We start from the raw sequence: 18080 nt of genomic DNA, 5'->3' as shown, positions 1-18080 counted from the left end.
CAGATTTTATTTGTGTTAATTGTAAACATTTGACTGTAATATTTCATCAAATTGGCGTCAATAATCCAATAATAATCAGCTGCCCTTATTTGTAACACGGTGTCGATCAGTCGACGGCTATTAAAAATACATCAAGTCTTTAAAAAAGTGCTGGTGAACTCATTTCTCACATTGGTTCTAGTTTTAGCCTGAAGGGAAAAACCCTGACACAGTAACACTGTTTCCTACTGTCAGTGGTTCACACACACACACACACACACACACACACACACACACACACACACACACACACACACAAACAGTGCGAGTCTCACCAGATCGAGAGGACAGTACCAGGTGGTCTTCATCGGTGAGGGCTCCGCCTGAGGAGGAAGAGGAGGAGGAGACACATGAAACACACTGGTCTTAAATGAGCAGTAATACACACATGTATAATTAAACAACAACAACAACAACAGACGACACTTGTGTACACAACTCTCTGCATTGCAAAAACGACCCCTCAAGAAATCTTCCTCAAATATAATATATTATATTATATAATATTAACTAAAAAACCTTCAAGAAATCGGCCAAATCACCAAAATTAACTGCAATTTTCTTATATTGAGAAAAATAATTGGCAAAATTCCCCTGAGATAAAACACTTTAGACTTAAGTGAAGTGCCTTAAAACAAGGGAAAAACTAACAATCTTTAAGAAAAGGATAAGAACTCCTGTCATATTATTTAAAATGAGTCTTCCTTGACTCAATTAAGCTGAATGTAAGGATTTATACCATAGAATGTCTCATATTTGCACACATCAGAAACCCCTCTGTATTTAACACAACATTTGATTCACATCAGTCATGAACACACAAACAGGAGCAGTCGGATTTGTGATGTCATCATGGCACAAACTTTAAAAGCTAATTTCCTAGATTTATTTTTCATTTTTTTGCAGTGTAGATGAACGCAGGTCGTAAAAAAAATTGTAATTTTTACACCATGCAATATACTTTAAGGTAAAATTGACAAGTTTAACCCCCAAACGTGGTCCATTACAGCTTTAAAGAGGCAACAGACGAGGACATTTCATCACAGAGGAGAAAAGAATCTGTTGTTATTTTTCAGACAAAACTCCATTTCAATGTCGCAGAGCGTAAACATGGTGAAAACAAGGCTGACGCTGTTGTTTTTCTATGAAAGTGACATTGTGCGCTCACTTTTAACGTCACAATGAAGACGTAGAGACCGGAAAAAGTCCAGTTTGAGCTTTGACAACCAGGACACGGTCGATTAAAACTCAATTATGTGAAATTATGAGGAATTTAACCCATTCAAAACCAATTTAGTATATCCTTGCTCTCGCTACTGCACAATCCGGCGATTTTGTAACTCGTTCTTTACAAAATTGCCGTTGGATGATTTAATCATCCAACTAAGCTGACAGAAACATGACCTAAAATAATACTTTTAGGCCTTAATTTGACACAGAAGCACTGAGATAAATAGGTCATATTGGTATAGCCAGAGATTCAAACTGTGTGGACAATATTTTGTGCACACATGATGATAAAACTGTCTCACAAGGCTAAGAGCTACGGTTAAAAGAAACTCACTGCACAAACACTTTTCTTCGTATTGACACAACCACACACACACATTATTTCTGCCACAGCCCAAGTCATGTTACAGTACACACACGCGCACACACACACACAACGAGAACATGACTCACAGCAGCTTTGGCAGAGAATAAGAGCAGAAGAATATGGTGACATGACAAAAACACCCTCAGCGTCTCAGAGAGGCTTCCATCCAGAATTCATTCATTCTTTAATTCTTTCACAGTCGTCACACAGTCCGTTGTTATCTATGGACGTAATAATAAATAAATAACCACAGGAATAAATAAATGTAGGTGTACAGAAATGTAGAAAATAAATGTAAAGCATTTATTTATTTAGTCCTGTATTTTTTTTTTTTTTTATGCAGTTAAAAACTTGTGCTGTGTTTTAAAACACACAAACGCTGTGACACTGACTCACTAAAGGGGGAAGCGGCTCATTCCTGAATGTTTTTCCCTGAGGGAAATCGAACGAAAACAACAGAGAGACACAGTATGTGTAAAAAAATATGGAAAATGTAAATATATATGTTACTGAAGGTGTACTACCTTTTGCCAGAAGGTGGCGCGACGAGCAACTCTGCACGTTGTCATCGTGGAGCGATTGGGGGCGGATGATAAAATTTGTGGTTTTTCCCCCAAAAAATTTTTTCATATATAGATAGAACATTTCTCAGGATTAAAGTCAGAATCAAAGACACTAAAGTCAGACTTTCATGTCAGAGTTCTGCCTTTAATGTTAAAGAATCTTTCATTCTTTTTTGTTTCCTACCATGGTTGCCATAGTAACCCACATACAGATCAAAGGAAGATGAAAGCGGCATCTGTCTGAGCAGAAGGAAGTCTGCCACGCAGTGTGGCTAGTGGAAACACAAAATGTGTAAATGTTTTTGTTTTTTTTAACTAGAATTGCTGCAAAATTCAACAAATTGCCTTCAAACTCACCAAGAACTAAAAGTTTGGTTGGTTTTGTGCAAGGAAAGTGGGGAAAAAAATAAATAAAAGGAAACAAGATGACGGCAGTAAGTTTGCGACGCAACGATTCTGCGATAATCAATATGTACTGAAGTCTATGTATTGAGCATGGACGGAGCATCTCTTAATGTAGCTTTCTTCACCGTTATCCTGCTGTAAACTTAAACAGTAAACTCTTCTTCTTCTGCCACGTAACGTCCACCAAAGTTTCGCCTCACAGCACCATCGTGTAGAGACATGAAGTAATTCAGCCCGGTGAGTGAAACTGGCAGGAACTGTTTATTTCAGAGTGCCTTAATTTGCCAATTAGGGCACGAGCCACGAATGGCAGGGGCGGGAACGGATCATGGCACGAATTTGTGCGAGGAACCTTTTGTTAATCCTTCAGATTGTTATTATTATCCCTGGCTTTCCGGTCATTTTTGAGGCGGTTAACGTGCATAAAAACTCCTGAAACTTGAAAATGCGACATTGCCGTAGATCCCAAACCCGTGCGTTACTCAAGGGCTCTATAGCAAACTCTAAGGTGAAAACATAGGCTAAACATTTTTTCACCGAAGTTCCCGAAACTTGGTGCGAAGATGTTATAGAGCAAGATGAACAAAGCCATTGCCTCAACTCAACAGGAAGTCAGCCATTTTGAATTTTGGTGTCCACTTTGGCGATTTGCACCCTACGTAAATGAGCGAACTTGTCTGGGCACAGTTTTACTAGAAACACCAAATATGAAACGTTGTTGAAATTTTGTTTGGCGGACTCAAAACATTGTGGTTATGGCAACCTCGCCGTTTTGGCGCCACAAAACCCTACCTAAATGAGTTGCACATCACAGGCGAAAAGTTGTTGAAAGGTTTTGCGGATTCACAAGTCTGGTCAGGGAACTACTGTGTGGGGACGCTTGCATCTGGAGGCGAGGGCCCTATCATAACTGCGAGCAGTCCTAGTTCAAACATCGATATTTGCCCTGGCGTTTTCGATTATCGCATTGGACAAGGAAGGCAGCCGATATAGCACCAAATCTATATTTTTGATCCATCCCTTGATACACAAGTTTCCAGTTTGCAAAAAAAATGGAGGAAAATTGCACTAACTGTCGTCACGCTCGTGAATACCTGCAGGCGGAGCCGTCCCCCGCCCTTTTGCTTGTTTACACCTAGATCGTGCAGATCGCTCGCTACACGACACAGATCGATATCACCTTACGCGCTGCTCGACGCCGCTGCAGCCGTGACTTTTTCCTACGATTAAAAATGCATGAGTCAACACACACACACACACACACACACACACACACACACACACACACACACACACACACACACACACACACACACACACACACACACACACACACACACACACACACACACACACACTCCCCAGTGTCTGGTAAAACAAACACTAAAACGACAGACTAACTCTGATGGTTCACACTTGTGAGTCAACGTCTTTTTTCTTTTTATGTAAAAAGCAACACCTTGGGAACGCTGCGAAAAACAAACAGAACATCATCGTTCTCAGCCCTTTTAGATTATTAATGAGCTTCACAAACAGGCAAAAGAAACGAACAGTTTTCGGAAAAGATGATCAGACAATTCTTTAAGGAACAAATAACAGGTTGATTTAAGTGGAGTTAATAACCTGTGCAGCCTGTGGTCTGCTCCTCTCCCTGTATCAACCTGTTCTGTAATAAGTAACAAACATACATGTGTTAGCCTCTATTAGCCTCTTTCAAATTACCTTGACTTGCCTGGATCAAAGGTCAACGCCAAGCAAAGGCGCTCATATAGCATTCACAAAGACTCTGAACACAACCCAGTCTGTTATTCTGCCTCCACCTGTGCAGAATATCCTCTTTCTGCACAAGAGTTTTTGACGTTTCCACACAGAATTAGCTCACATACTCAGCACAGAGTGGTGCACGACAACAATGGTCACACAGGTTACCTTTCCCTCTGCAAGTCCAGACAGGTAGAAGAAGTCCCTGAGCTTCCTGGAAACTCTCAGGATGAAGGCAGAAATAGAAATTTCCTTTTCCCCATTTTCTCTCATTTGTCGTGCCCTCCTTCCTCGGCCTCTTCCTCCTCTATCGATTGTCCCAGATCTGTGATGTATATGTCTTTACTGCCTGCCCCTGAACGCTCTGTGTCTCCGTCTCACAAAGACACACCTCGAGCAGGAGCTAAGTCCGGCCCCCGCAAGGCTGCATCATCTTGGCACACCCATTTTACACACACACAAACACACACAGACACACACACACAGAGCCATAGGGATATGTTTACGTTGTCGTTAGAGAACAACACTGTTTTTGACTGAGGCTCTTTATACAGTCATTGTCTTTCTACAGTTGTGAGGACACCCACACACACAGACAGACAATTCACTAAACCCAACCCCTAACCTTACTTTATATTAAAAAAAAAAAAAAAAAAAAAACCTTAATTGAATGGTTATTTTTCAGAAAATGATTTTGAAGTGTTATTTTAATTTCAAATATGCGTTATGCCGAAGGTAATTTTCTGCTCTTTAACGTCACGTCACGTATTAAAAATAGATGCAGACACAACATTTTTAATAAAATATTCACACAAGTTTTTGCCAATTTTACAAAAGAATAATGGGTATTTAGGGCAATTTTCATAATCGATTAATCTGTTGATTATTTTCTCAGTTAACCAAGTACTTTGGTCCATAAAATGTCACAAAATGTTGAAGAATGTTGAACCTGGAAATGATGATGTCTTGTTTTGTCCACAAACCAAAATTATTTAGTTTTAATGATGTATTTTTTCGGTGACCCGTTTCCTGTATTTAGTTGTGCTCATGTATTTATTTAAAATATATAATTGCACTGCAAATGCAGATTACAGAGACCTAAAGCGCTGCTTAATAAATGTTTATTTATGAATTAAGTTTTTTATCTATATCAGCCATCGTCTGCCCTAATTTCTAACCCTAACCCACATGGGTTGACCTCAACCTTAAACCAAACCTTGGAAATTGTAAACATTATTTTGAGCCAGAATTTGTCCTTTAAACACACAGCCACACAGAAAGACAAAGGCCTGAAGCTATTTCCAGAACAATACCCCTTCTCTCAATCTCTCGTCTTTGCTTTGCTTTGTCACTGACCTCCTCATGCAGATAAACCAGTTTGGCTGAGTATCCTGTTTAATCCAACCAAACTGTTAGCTGACAAACGTCCAACTGTAGGACAAGGACATTAAAGATTGCTGTAGTTTAGAAACAAGAGGTAATAAATGTTCAGACAACCACTGAACCAGGAACTAAGCTGTGTTTATTTAAGGGGCTAATGACATCACAGCCATGTTAGCTAGGTGGAGACTTTCACAGGTGTGTGTGTGTGTGTGTGTGTGTGTGTGTGTGTGTGTGTGTGTAGGTGCAGTTAGCTAAGTCAGCTAACACACCCCAAACTGAAAACACAACGTTTCAACCCATATTCATTGACTTCCTAGGCCACTTGTGGACAGATATGAGCAGACTGTAAACATTGTATTATCCTCATAACCTTATGCTAAGTTTGATCAATGTGCATATGTCCTATAATAAGTATAAGTATAATCCTATGATATAATAAGCACACAAAGAACAACATAAGCTTGAGGTTTAGCATTAGCATTCAGCTTGAGTCATGTTTTCGTCACCATTCGCAAATGCAACTTGAGAAAAGTGGCTAATTAGCTCAAAGATACTCAATTAAAACAAAGGTAAAGCCTTCACCAGTCAGTTTAGACTGTCAAAAACAAGAATTAAGCACATTTAACTATATGTTTCATGTTTCTAACACTGCCATTTGGGGGTCGTACATATGTTCCCCGGGTCCTATGTTCCCTGATCGGGGAGCATCGGACCTTTTTTTAAAAAAAGGGTCCTATGTTCCACACTTTGTGGAAGCCTGGGTGTGGAGCTCCAGGGTAAAGGGTTAGGGTAGGGTAGGGTAGGGTTAGGGTTAGGGTAAGGGTAAGGGTAAGGGTAAGGGTAAGGTTGAGGTTTAGGGTAAGGGTAAGGGTTAGGGTTAGGGTTAGGGTTAGGGTAAGGGGTAGGGTCCTATGTTCCCCGGGTCCTTTTGGGTGAACAGCGGGGAACATAGAACCCTTTTTTAGAAAAAGGGTCCTATATGTTCCCCGGTCTCATACAAAGCGGGGAACATAGGACCCTTTGGGTGAACAGCGGGGAACATAGGACCCTTTTTTAGAGAAAGGGTCCTATGTTCCCCTAGGCACATACAAAACGGGGAACATAGGACCCGGGGAACATAGGACCCGGGGAACATAGGACACAGGGAACATAGATACGGTCCCGCCATTTGCTAGCTAATAGCTAACTTTATTATATTTGTATAATCAGCACACAAAGAGCAACATTAGCTCTAGGTTTAGCATTAGCATTCCACTTGAGTCTTGTTTGTGTCCCCATTTTCAACTTGAAACTTGAAAAAATGTGGCTAATTAGCTCCTAAACACATTGATGGTTAGCATATGAGTTTGACTGTGTTTTTTCTTCTGGTCGGTCATGTTTAATGTTGAACTTGCCAGAAAGCAACAACAAAAAATGCTGTACCAGAAAAGGCTATAGAGATTAATTTAGCATGTTTAACTGCCAGTTGCTATAGCTAGTTGCTAACATTACCCATCTGATGGGAGGGTAGAGATTGGCACCAAATATCCCCATTTTTGAATTGAGAATTGGTGATTATTGTGGACTCCAAAATCCTGCACTTTAAACAGAAGAATACCAACTGCCCCCCAAAAAACTGAAAGATAGTTATATGAGTATGTCTTGCAAAAAAATAAAGTGATGATTGACAAAATATTCCTAATAATTTTTTGAAGAAATATCAAACCATGCACAGTCGGATAATCAGTTCCTCTACCCCGACCCCTGGGGCATCATCTGCTGACTCGCTGCATACAAGAGTGAAATTTATTTTAATCTCTCGTTAATCACTTGTCTGACTTTGGTATGATAGCACGCTGATCCTGTACGCCTGTCACAGACACAAAGGACATTACCCTTTGCTGTGTTTCCTATTTCCAGCTGGTGTATCGGGGAAACATGAGATATGATGAGTTTTAACTGAGTTTCCCTTCTGAAACCAGGCTGAATCTGGGTCAGAGAAACCAGCCTTTTCTGTGGAGAGAGTTTTCAAAGCATATGTCATTTGGATTCCAGCTGCTTCAGAGGCTGGAGGATAGAGATCATGATTATAGGCGGCAGCAGTGGTTGCATCAGTTATTATTATTATTAATAAAAAAGGGCTCTGCAGCTGTTGTTTGTGGAGCTCAAGTGACTTGGTTCTTATATAAACCACTGTTGATTTTGATTAATTCCTTTGCCAGGTCTACACTTCAGGGCCTAAGATCTTTTTTTTTCGTTTTTTCTGCAAGTTCCCCCACCCCCGCCTGCATACAGGAAGTACATAATAAGTGGAAACAAACACAGGAAGCAGGACATGCAGTCGTGTTGCGAAGCTATTTTTCTTCCCTTCTCCTTCCATCACAAGTTGAGGCTGAGTCAAACTCTCCACCCAAGTCAACCACATCGGCTATTGGAGGGTACCAGAAAAGGAGGCAGGAAGCTAAAGTCTCCACTTCAACCCCTCGGAGTCTCAAAAAAACAACCTGTTCCTACTTTATTCCCTGAAATAAATCCATGTAATCATGTGTCCGTTTGTGCCAAAAAAGCTTTGCTTTTGAACAAATACACACCAGAGACGCCCGTATTTACAGCTGCTGTCTTTGCACCAAACAGGGAGCCATAAATACATATTTCCCAGTTTTATTTAAAGACAACCATTGTTTTTTTTTCAAGTACTTCTTAACCCAGACCCCTTCCTTCCCATCTTTCTCTCAGCTCCTCTCCTCACGCTTTCATCTATTCATCCCTGGGTACCCATTATCAACACTCTTACAAGTAAAACTCTGTGGCATTCAGGTCAAAGCTGTTCTATTCCCCTTACAGGAGGAGAATCCTCCCATGGTCATGTTTACTTTGTTAGATATCGTTAGCCTCTGATGTTCTCTGCAAGTTATATTATAAGGCATAATTGACTTAATGATGTGCAAACTGACTTAAATTGTCTCTGCTCAGGGCACTGCAGCGATCAGGGGATATTAGGAGAAGGAAAACCAGGCCTTTAGCAATATATGTATAATATCTGACTCCTAAACGTTTAGACTGATGAGGATTTGGCTGAAAAATTGACCTTTTAACCTTTTAAAGGTTGAACATATGCAGAGTGCACACTGCATCAGAGTCCGTTGACAAAAACAGCAATTTCAGCTTGGTGACCATCGGAGTTGTTGCTCTTTTGCTTTGATCAGTCGATTAGAATTAGAAAGGAGAACTCTTAACAAAGTTCTTCATACACCAAAGCTACAAAATAACTCGGCTGAATTTGCGATGGAGGCAGCAGTGGATCAACAACTCTGGTGTTCTGCAAGACTAAAATCGCTGTTTGTTTTTTTTAATCAATGGACTTACAGTGAGTAAGTTGCTTAAAAGTCAGTTTCCTTCCTCACCACTGTTTGGTTGTGTTGTTGTTGTTGTTATTCCCAGTCGCTGCTCATGTTTTCACTGAGCTCATGGTCTCTCAACTCGGCGCCTTTTCTGGGCCATGGTAATTACTAGATTTGTCTGTTATCTCAAGATCACGACATAATCATCTAGTTATCCCAGGATAACAAGGCTCATTTTCTCATGGTAACAGGATAACAAAAATAAAAGGTTGTTCCCTCCTATAATTTTTTTTTTTTTTTACCAGCAGCAGCAGCAGCACATAAGCTCTGACACCTGTCAGTAGCTGAACATCTAAAAAAACAGAAAATGTACTAATCAGGCCTCATTATCAGAGAACATTATCTCGGCTGAAGCTCCTCTTCACGGAGGGGAGTGGGCGGTGGAGGGAATGTGGCAGTGATGCAATGTCACGGATGCAAGCTGCCATTAAAACTCCATAGAAGAAGAAAAGGGGAAGAAGAAGAAGAAAGATTTATTTCGGAGGAGACACAAGTAAGAATCTGACGGACAAGGTAGTGTAGGATGTTTCTAATTCCAGAAGATGGCAGTATTGCAACATCATGGACGGAAAGATGCCGGTAAAGAAGATAGAAGAAGAAGAATGATTGCACTTCACCTATCCTGCACTGAAATTTGGTTGCAAATGTCCATACATTTTTAAAAATGTTAAACTTACCATGGCCCTTAATGGGAATATATGGGAATTAAAGAAGGTTGGGAACTTAAATGTCATTGGTAAATAATATATTGTTGCATAATCCTGGATATGACACAGTTTAAATCATCCATTTCCAGTTAATTCTCATTGATTCCCTCTTTTCTGCCCATAATTCCTATGAATGGGTTTCCAATTTGGACCAAATTTAAACCAATTTAAAAACACAGTCATGAGCGGGCCATTAGGGAATCTTATCAACAAAAACATAAGGTTAAAGTTGGAATATTTACAAAATTCCCAAACCACAGGACTGATCAAAAGTTTGGGGTCACCTATACAATTTTTGTTGTGTTTTCCATTAAAAGTCACACTTTTATTCATCAAAAGAGTTGCAAAATGAATAGAAAATATAGTCAAGACATTGACAAGATTAGAAATAATGATTTTTATTCCAAATAATAATTTTGCCCTTTCGTCAAAGAAGCAGCAAAACTGTTTTCAGCTGTGCTAACATCATTGCACAAGGGTTTTCAAGGGTTTTCTAATCATCCAATAGTCTTCTAACACCATTAACAAACACAATGTACCATTAGAACACTGGAAATGGGCCTCTTTACACCTATGTACATATTCTATTAAAAACCAGACGTTTGCAGCTAGAATAGTCGTTTACCACATTAACAATGTATAGAGTGTATTTATGATTCATTTAATGTTATATTTATTGAAAAAAAAAAGTGATTTGCTTCAAAAATAAGGACATTTCTAAGTGAGCCTAAACGTTTGACCGGTAGTGTAAAGTGCTCATTGAAATGTTCTGGAAATTTACCAGGAATTTTCTGTCCCCTTTATTTTTTAATGCTATTGACTTCATTAATTTATCTCATTATAACAAGAAAATGAGCCATGATATCTTGTGATAACGCAATAACTGATGTCTTCATAACAAACAGAGAACAGACGACTATCCCGTGATAAACAAGATGATTATTCCATGATCTCAAAAGTGTTTCCAAATGAACAGGAAGGACCAAGAGGAAAAGGGCAAAGAGTGAGAAGGGACCGAGCTCTCACATGCAACATAACCTCATTCAAGAATGAGCGAATGTCCATATTGGATTGAGCTTAATTGACAGACAGTCCTTGGAGACAGGCCTGTGATACTGGATACCGTTTAAAGGGAGAGCAGGTGTATGCCACATCGACCGGTCGAAACCACCACATGGATTATTTACTGCCAGGTCCAGCTGCTGTCATGTGCCACGACCGCAGAGGAAGCTCATTCTAAGAGCGTCAGCCCAATGTCTTTATTTAGCCCTGAGGAGTTCCTTGAGGCACAGTGTGAAGTTTAAAAACAGAGCGTGGGTGAAGAGGGTTGGTCTGTGCCGCTGCCTCTGCTGCTGCTAATGTGGCTATTAGGGAACCTTAACATTCTCATCACGGTCAAGAAAGCTGCGGTTAAAACGCTTCCTGCAGAGAGCCTTTGACACACTCCAGAGCTGTTGTCAAGTTAACAAAACAAACACAACTCAACAATCTGATAAGACTCGACGAAGTTCACGATCAAGTCGGTGAACATTAACAGAGGTGAAAGGTCGTGGGAAATTCACCTGCACCTTTGCTGAACTGTGGAACTTCCTCTGTTTCTGTTAGAGTCAAACCAATTCCCTCTTACATGTTTACATACATTTCTTTCTTTATTCCTTTCTTTGTTGGGGAGTGGAGTCAACGGACCAGGAGAGGGGAAGACGGAGGAGGAAAATATAAAAGGTGCTTTGCTTTTTGTAAGCATTTATTAACGGTATTTTGAGGATGCCATAGTCTAAAGACAAACCAGATTGGAGGGGATCCTTGAAACGGGGTTATTGATTTTTTCATTTCATTTTTCCATTTCATATTGTCATTTTATCATGGCAACTCTTTGAGGTCATACTTCCAATGTTACTTTACGACTTGAGAGGAGTGGATGATGATGGTTTTAAAGCAGAAGTGATGGGTAATATCATTGATTTTGTAGAGTAATAGTTTACAAGTTTTGGAGGAAAAGTAGCCCATCATCAGCATAAAGTGTTATCTTGTGACGTCGGTTTGTTATATAAATAAATAAATGTGCCACTATGGACTTTTTTTCATATAGCAAATTCATGATGAGAGATGTGAATGCGTCACATGACCACTTCAAGTCAAGAAAAACTGGAATCCTTGCTAGGCTCGAGCCAAACACTGAAGGAAAGACATGGTCACGGTAATGATGCAGCCTCATCGACATTCCATACCGCAATTAATGTAGCTGACATCATCCAACCTATAACCCCACCCTAACATTAACCCTACAACCGAGTCTTAACCCTGAAAGAGCTCTTTAACGTTGTGAGGAGCGGCCAAAATGACGGCTAACTTTCCCACAACGTCCTCGATTCTTATAGTTTTTGGCTTAAGAGACGTCTGTCTGTTTGTCTGTGTGTGTGACTGACTAAAGGCACCACATTTTACATTGTTTAGATAAGACATGCAAGAGATATCGGTCAGAATACAACAGGTAGATGGCTAAATGAGCTATTTCCAACACAGCACAGCGCCAACAGATTTTCTGTTGATGCCTAACCCTTAAAGTCTTTAAAAGGGTATCTTTTGAAGGATAATAACGGACTGCAAGGACCAGCCAAAATGTTCTCACTCCATAGAGTTTATATGTTTTCTTGGTCCTCACAAAGATACACATAAAAGAACACACACACACCTAACCCTAACCAGTTAATGTCTAACCCTAACATCAGATCTTAGCCCTAAATTTCAACCAGTTCCTCAGTAATGAATGGACCAGGTTTTTGGGCTACATGAGGACTCCTGGTGGTCCTGACAAGGTCAGTGTTCCTAAAGCAGACAAAAAAAATACAATATAGTTTAATCTCTCTTTATGTCTGAGGCAGAATGCCTTTGTTCCCTCGGGGGTTTTGTGAAAAGCAGCCGACCACATCTGCTGTTTATTAAACAAACTGGCAGCTAGCGGTTAGCACCGACGACCACAGGAGCCTTAAAAACACACACACACTGTGGGTGAGTGACTGGAGTCACTGTCGGCTCTCAAACGACATGATTGACCTCGATCAACACAAAACAAACCCCTGATGGACGTGTTTCGCCGAACACTCACCTGTGGAGTCTCCACTTCATCGCTGCAGCTTCCTCTCCGCGATTGGTGGCTCAGTGTGCTGCTGTCAGGCGTTAAGGGCCTGTAGCCAATGAGAGGCACGTCGCTCGACTCCACCCCCGGCAGGTCATAGCCACCTGTTCGCATGTTCCGCGGGAGCATGATGCCAGCTGCCACGGACAGAAGGAGAGAGCAGAGGAGATGGTGAGTGTCTCTTCAACACAGCTGCTGCCGTCCACCTTAAACGGCCACAGAGAAGCATAACAAGGAGATTTATAATGCAGTTTTTAGGGCTGTCATTTCATTAAATTATTTAAATGTAATTGATTGTCCAGGGATAACGTGCAAGGAATTAATGAATAATACATTTTTATCTATTCCATTAAGCGATTAATGGACAAAAATGCTTGGTTTATGTAAATATGTTGACTATTATGGCTACATTTTGAAACAATGACAAGTACAGTCCAGAGTATTCTTTCAGAAAAACAAAGAGAAACACGAGTTTTAGTCCATCATGCAGCAGCAGCAGCAGCAGCACTAATGCTCTTTACCTTTACTGCGGGAGATTCAGGCGAGTGCTGTCTGAGATTGAGCGCCGTTGTTTTGCACATCAAAACAAAAATTGTGACATCAAAGGGAATCAGTATACTGCAGTTTTGTCATATAGGCCATTTCACTTCATGCTTTGTATATAAATAGCCGTTTTTTGATTTGCCTTGTTAACGTACACACAGGGGGGATAAAAACATTTTTACCTCTGAATAACCAACTCAGATTGGAGCAAACACTACAAAGAACACGAGGCATGTTAGGATCTGTTGATTTGTTATCATCTCAATTGACCTTTTGACCTTTATAACATCAGAGAAAAGTGAAAAAAGAACAATAAAAACATACTATTCAGGAGCTAAGTTTCATTAAAACTGTCTCACCTGACCTACAAACATATACCATTGCTCAAAATGACAATAAATCAGATGCCAATTTATTTTCTCTCTGTTACTGTAATTGGGGGCCAACCCTAACCCGACACGTCCCAGGATGTGAACCGGCGGTTAAAAGGCCCAGTTCCATTCCATGAAATTATTGTATTCACAACTTCGTAAAAGGAAGGTTTGTGAAAAGCATGTCAAGGTTTAGGTACAGGGTTCGTACACTTTTTTAGCAATAGTTTTCCATAACCTTTCATTGACTTTCCCTTGTGTTTTCAGCTTCTCCGTTAGCTTTTGTGTGTTAGCCGGCGAAACCCACACGCCAGGACTGAATGATCGTCTCCGTACGCCTTATTTGCATAGATGCAGTTAAATCATATCACACTCGTTGAAACTACACCTTCTGCCATTTTTTGTTGAATAGAGCATCTCAACATCCATGTGAGGACTGGAGGGTCTCTAAGCACGGCACCAGTGATCTGCTTGTTTCCGCTTGACACTTGCGTGTCAATTTAAATTTTAATCCCACATTACATAATTTTATTTATGTTTTACGCATCCAAAATATTATTCATGCAATATTTCCATGACTTTTCATAAAACTTTACAGGAAATTTAGTTTTTCATTAACTTTTCAAGGACCTAGAAAATGCATTTTCAATTTCCAAAACTTTTCCAGGTTTTTCATGACCGTACAAATCCTGTAGGTAGCACTCCATGTCTTTGTCACCGTTTTTTGGTGTATTTATGTGGCAGCGTTATAGCGCCACCTGTAGGATACGTGATGCGATACAATGCGTGATCCACGATGACAGTAATGGCAGCGCTATAGCGTCATCTGTACGACATGATACGATAGGATACGTGATGCGATACGATACGAGATACGATAGGATACGTGATACGATACACAATACGATGCGCGACACGACACGACACGCAATACGATATGATGCGATAGGATATGCGATAAGATGGGATACGATACACGTAGCGATACATCACGATATCTGTCCAATTGAAGAAAACAAAACGTTAACGTGAAAAGTAACCCGGTAACTTCCGCCCAAGTTTCCCCTCATTCATTTGAGCAGCGCCACCATGAGGAGACATTAGTAGAAGTATATTACTGCGAGTGAAACTGGCAGAGACTGTTTACTTTAGAGAGCCTTAATTTGTTAATTAAAATATCAATATTCGCCATATGTGCCAAGTCCAAAAAAAGACAAATATAACACCAGGAAACTTCTGCTTCCATGTATTTAAGCATGAAGCCAAGAAAAAGTATCTGTTAGAGGATATTTGATGGCAGCATGGAGATCATTTTACACTTGATTTGTTTAACATGTTTATTGTGCAGGTCAGGATTTGCATTACACTCTGCATACTGCAGCACCATCTCCTCCTCCTCCTCCACCTCCACCTCCACCGCCGCCTCCTTCCATTTCCCCTTCCCTCCTTTGGCATTTGCGCTTACCATGAAGATAGACATCTGGTAAACAGTGTTTCAGGAAGAGCCGAGCAGGAGGGAGAGTGATGGAGAGGTTGATACACAGAGCGCTAACGCTCACAAGGCGATGCTACCCTAAAGCACAACAGCGGAAAACCGGTTTGACTCTCACGAGTGAGCGGTCGCCGCTCCGAGTCAAACTCCCGCAGACTTAATCAAACAGTCTGCTGCTGATCTGTCAATCCAAGCAATAGTGACCTCAGAGGGGGGAAAAGACACTGGACCTCTGCCCAAAGCCTCAGGCGTGATATTAAAACTGTGACGGCACTCCCAAGTTTCCCTTTCTGCTTTTGTTTTTCAACTCCCGAAGCTTAGACTACAGCATTCTCTTACGTAATCACCGAGCACAACAGGGCTGTACTTTGGCTCAACCTGCTGCTGCAAGAGGCCTTTTTAAGCTTTTTGTAGCTACAGAAAACTAACCCAGCAAACAACAAACAGTATTTACTGTTCTACTCTGTTTATATGCTACTGAAAGCAGCCTCTACCTTAATTTCAAATTTGAAACGCGAGTGGTATACAGCATTCCCTGAAGGGATGAGCCCATAAGATATCCACTATCAGCCGGTATATTGGTCACAGGATCGGATATCGGCAAAAGGCTAAAACGTAGCATCTGAAATAATCTAAATACTATTTTGTTGGGGCGGTGAGTGTTGTCTGTGTTAGCGAGATTCGTAGCGTGACGTCGTACCAGTCTGACAACAACAGACAACGACATTGAACACGTCACAACAATGAGACAACAAAGGAGGCCGCCCAGCAGCTCTTTTTTTTTGTTACTGTGTTGAAGAAACCACCTGTAGGATACGCGTTGCGATACAATGCGTGGTCCACGATGACAGTAATGGCAGCACTCCCACTCACCCCCACTGAGTGGGAGTGTTCCATTCTTCCACACCCTTCCTAATATCGAATGGTACAGTGTTCTAGCTCCACCCACGAGTGAGCTGATTGGGTGGCCAAAAAACGTAACTCCCTTGGGTAAACTCGGGCGGAAGTTACCGGGTTACTTTTCACGTTAACGTTTTGTTTTCTTCAGTTGGACAGATATCGTGATGTATTGCTACGTGTATCGTATTGCATCGTATCGCATATCCTATTGCATCGTATCATATTGCGTGTCGTGCCGCATGTCGTATCGTATCACGTATCCTATTGTATCTTGTATCGCATCGCATCACGTATTGTATTGTACAGATGGCGCTATAGTGCTGCCATTACTGTCATCGTGGACCACGCATTGTGTCGCATCACGTATCCTACAGGTGGTTTCTTCAACACAGTAACAAAAAAAAAAGAGCTGCTGTGGGAGTGGGAGTGTTCCATTCATCCGAAGTATTGTTTTTAGTGGTAGTCTGTTTGTTTGTGAACCACACTTGCACTTGCCAATATGACCAAGAGAGGCCGCCAGAGGCTTGTTGCATGACTGGGGTGAAGTTGTGTTGTTTTGGTACTGTTCCAAAAAAATATGCACCAACCAAACCAAAATATGCACCTTACCGAACCAATATGGCAATGATAGATAATATGACGGAATTTCAAAATAAAAGAATGTCTCGCTCCAACAGCAGTGAAAATTAATCCATGAGGTCTGCCTTAGCTTGGAATACTATTTTATATCTAAATGCATTTATTACTTAATAACTAGAGGATGGAGAACATACAGGCCAACAACAACCGTGCCGTTTATTCCCAGGACCAACGGCTACACTGAGGACTGTGAAAGCCTTCTATTCACTGACTCTGACCAAAGCAAACAGCCCACATTTGACTGAGGTGTACACACACACACACATACACAGAGCTGTAACTAGGCTACAGTAAGTCACACCCCATTATGCTCCCTTTTTCAGCTCAATATTCAGCCAGTGGGTGGTGCTACTCTCAGCTGTGATCAGTCCTCATGATAACAGAACACTAGATGAGAATAAAAAAAAAAGAAAGAAAGAAAAAAAAGCGCTGTCACAGAGCTGTAAAAGTTTGTTTGTGCTCACTGACACTTTACAAAAAAACAAACCCAAAATTAAACACACACACACATGATTGTTCTGCTTCCTTTACTGTGTGGCACAAAAGGCTTTTTTTTTTTTTTTTAAGGTAAACTATCATCATCACAGAATGAAAGTGCACACACACACACACACACACACACACACACACACACACACACACACACACACACACACACACACACACACAGAGGAAGATAAATAAAGACGGAAGCCGCCGCTGCGTGGAGTTTGTGATTCCACTTACTGTGCGTGAAGTCGCAGGATCAGCGCGTGCTCGGCTGGATTCATGCGGCACCGGCGGATCAGCTGTGGAGAGTCGCACCCATCTGTGCCGCCACGGTCACGGACGCACAGACGACGACAACGGCGGGGGTGTGTGGGAGTAACCGTCCTCCACCACACGCAAACCCACCCACACTCACTCACTCACCCACTCTCTCTCCCCTCTCTTATCAGTGCGTCCACCCCTCTCCCGTGCGCAGACTTCAGCAGCTGATAGCGCACTTTAGTCTGGCTGTGAACTCCCTCACTGCTTCCCTCTCTCTCTCTCTCTCTCTCTCTCTCTCTCTCTCTCTCTCTCTCTCTCTCTGTGACGTCACAGTTCCTGTATATTGTACTGTGGTAACAGCAGATCTCTGTCTCTCTGGGTGGCGCGCGCGCGCACACACACACTCACAGACAC

General features: G+C 41.3%; 1 protein-coding gene across 4 annotated transcripts in view; it reads right to left on the bottom strand.

The window, feature by feature from the left end:
* Positions 1-17855, bottom strand: part of rgl2 (ral guanine nucleotide dissociation stimulator-like 2) — a 40439-nt gene extending 22584 nt beyond the window's left edge. For 2 of the 4 annotated variants that reach the window (XR_014592817.1, XM_083889115.1), the window contains exons 1-3: positions 17643-17855; positions 12942-13108; positions 315-362 (exon numbers count right to left, since the gene is read on the bottom strand). Coding sequence is in view for 3 of the 4 variants with exons in the window: in XM_083889115.1 (XP_083745241.1) it covers positions 315-362; positions 12942-13100 (207 nt within the window). In the remaining variant the exon portion in view is untranslated. Of the gene's footprint in view, positions 1-314; positions 363-4533; positions 4668-12941; positions 13519-17642 lie in introns of those variants that run through there. The other 2 variants (XM_083889116.1, XM_083889117.1) reach the window with 2 other exon arrangements.
* Positions 17856-18080: the final 225 nt, after the last annotated feature.

The sequence above is a fragment of the Microchirus variegatus genome (genome assembly GCF_963457635.1).
Source record: "Microchirus variegatus genome assembly, chromosome: 1".
Taxonomy (NCBI): Eukaryota; Metazoa; Chordata; class Actinopteri; order Pleuronectiformes; family Soleidae; genus Microchirus; species Microchirus variegatus.
The sequence above is the reverse complement of the archived record's forward strand: the minus strand, read 5'-3'. Positions and strand labels throughout refer to the sequence as shown.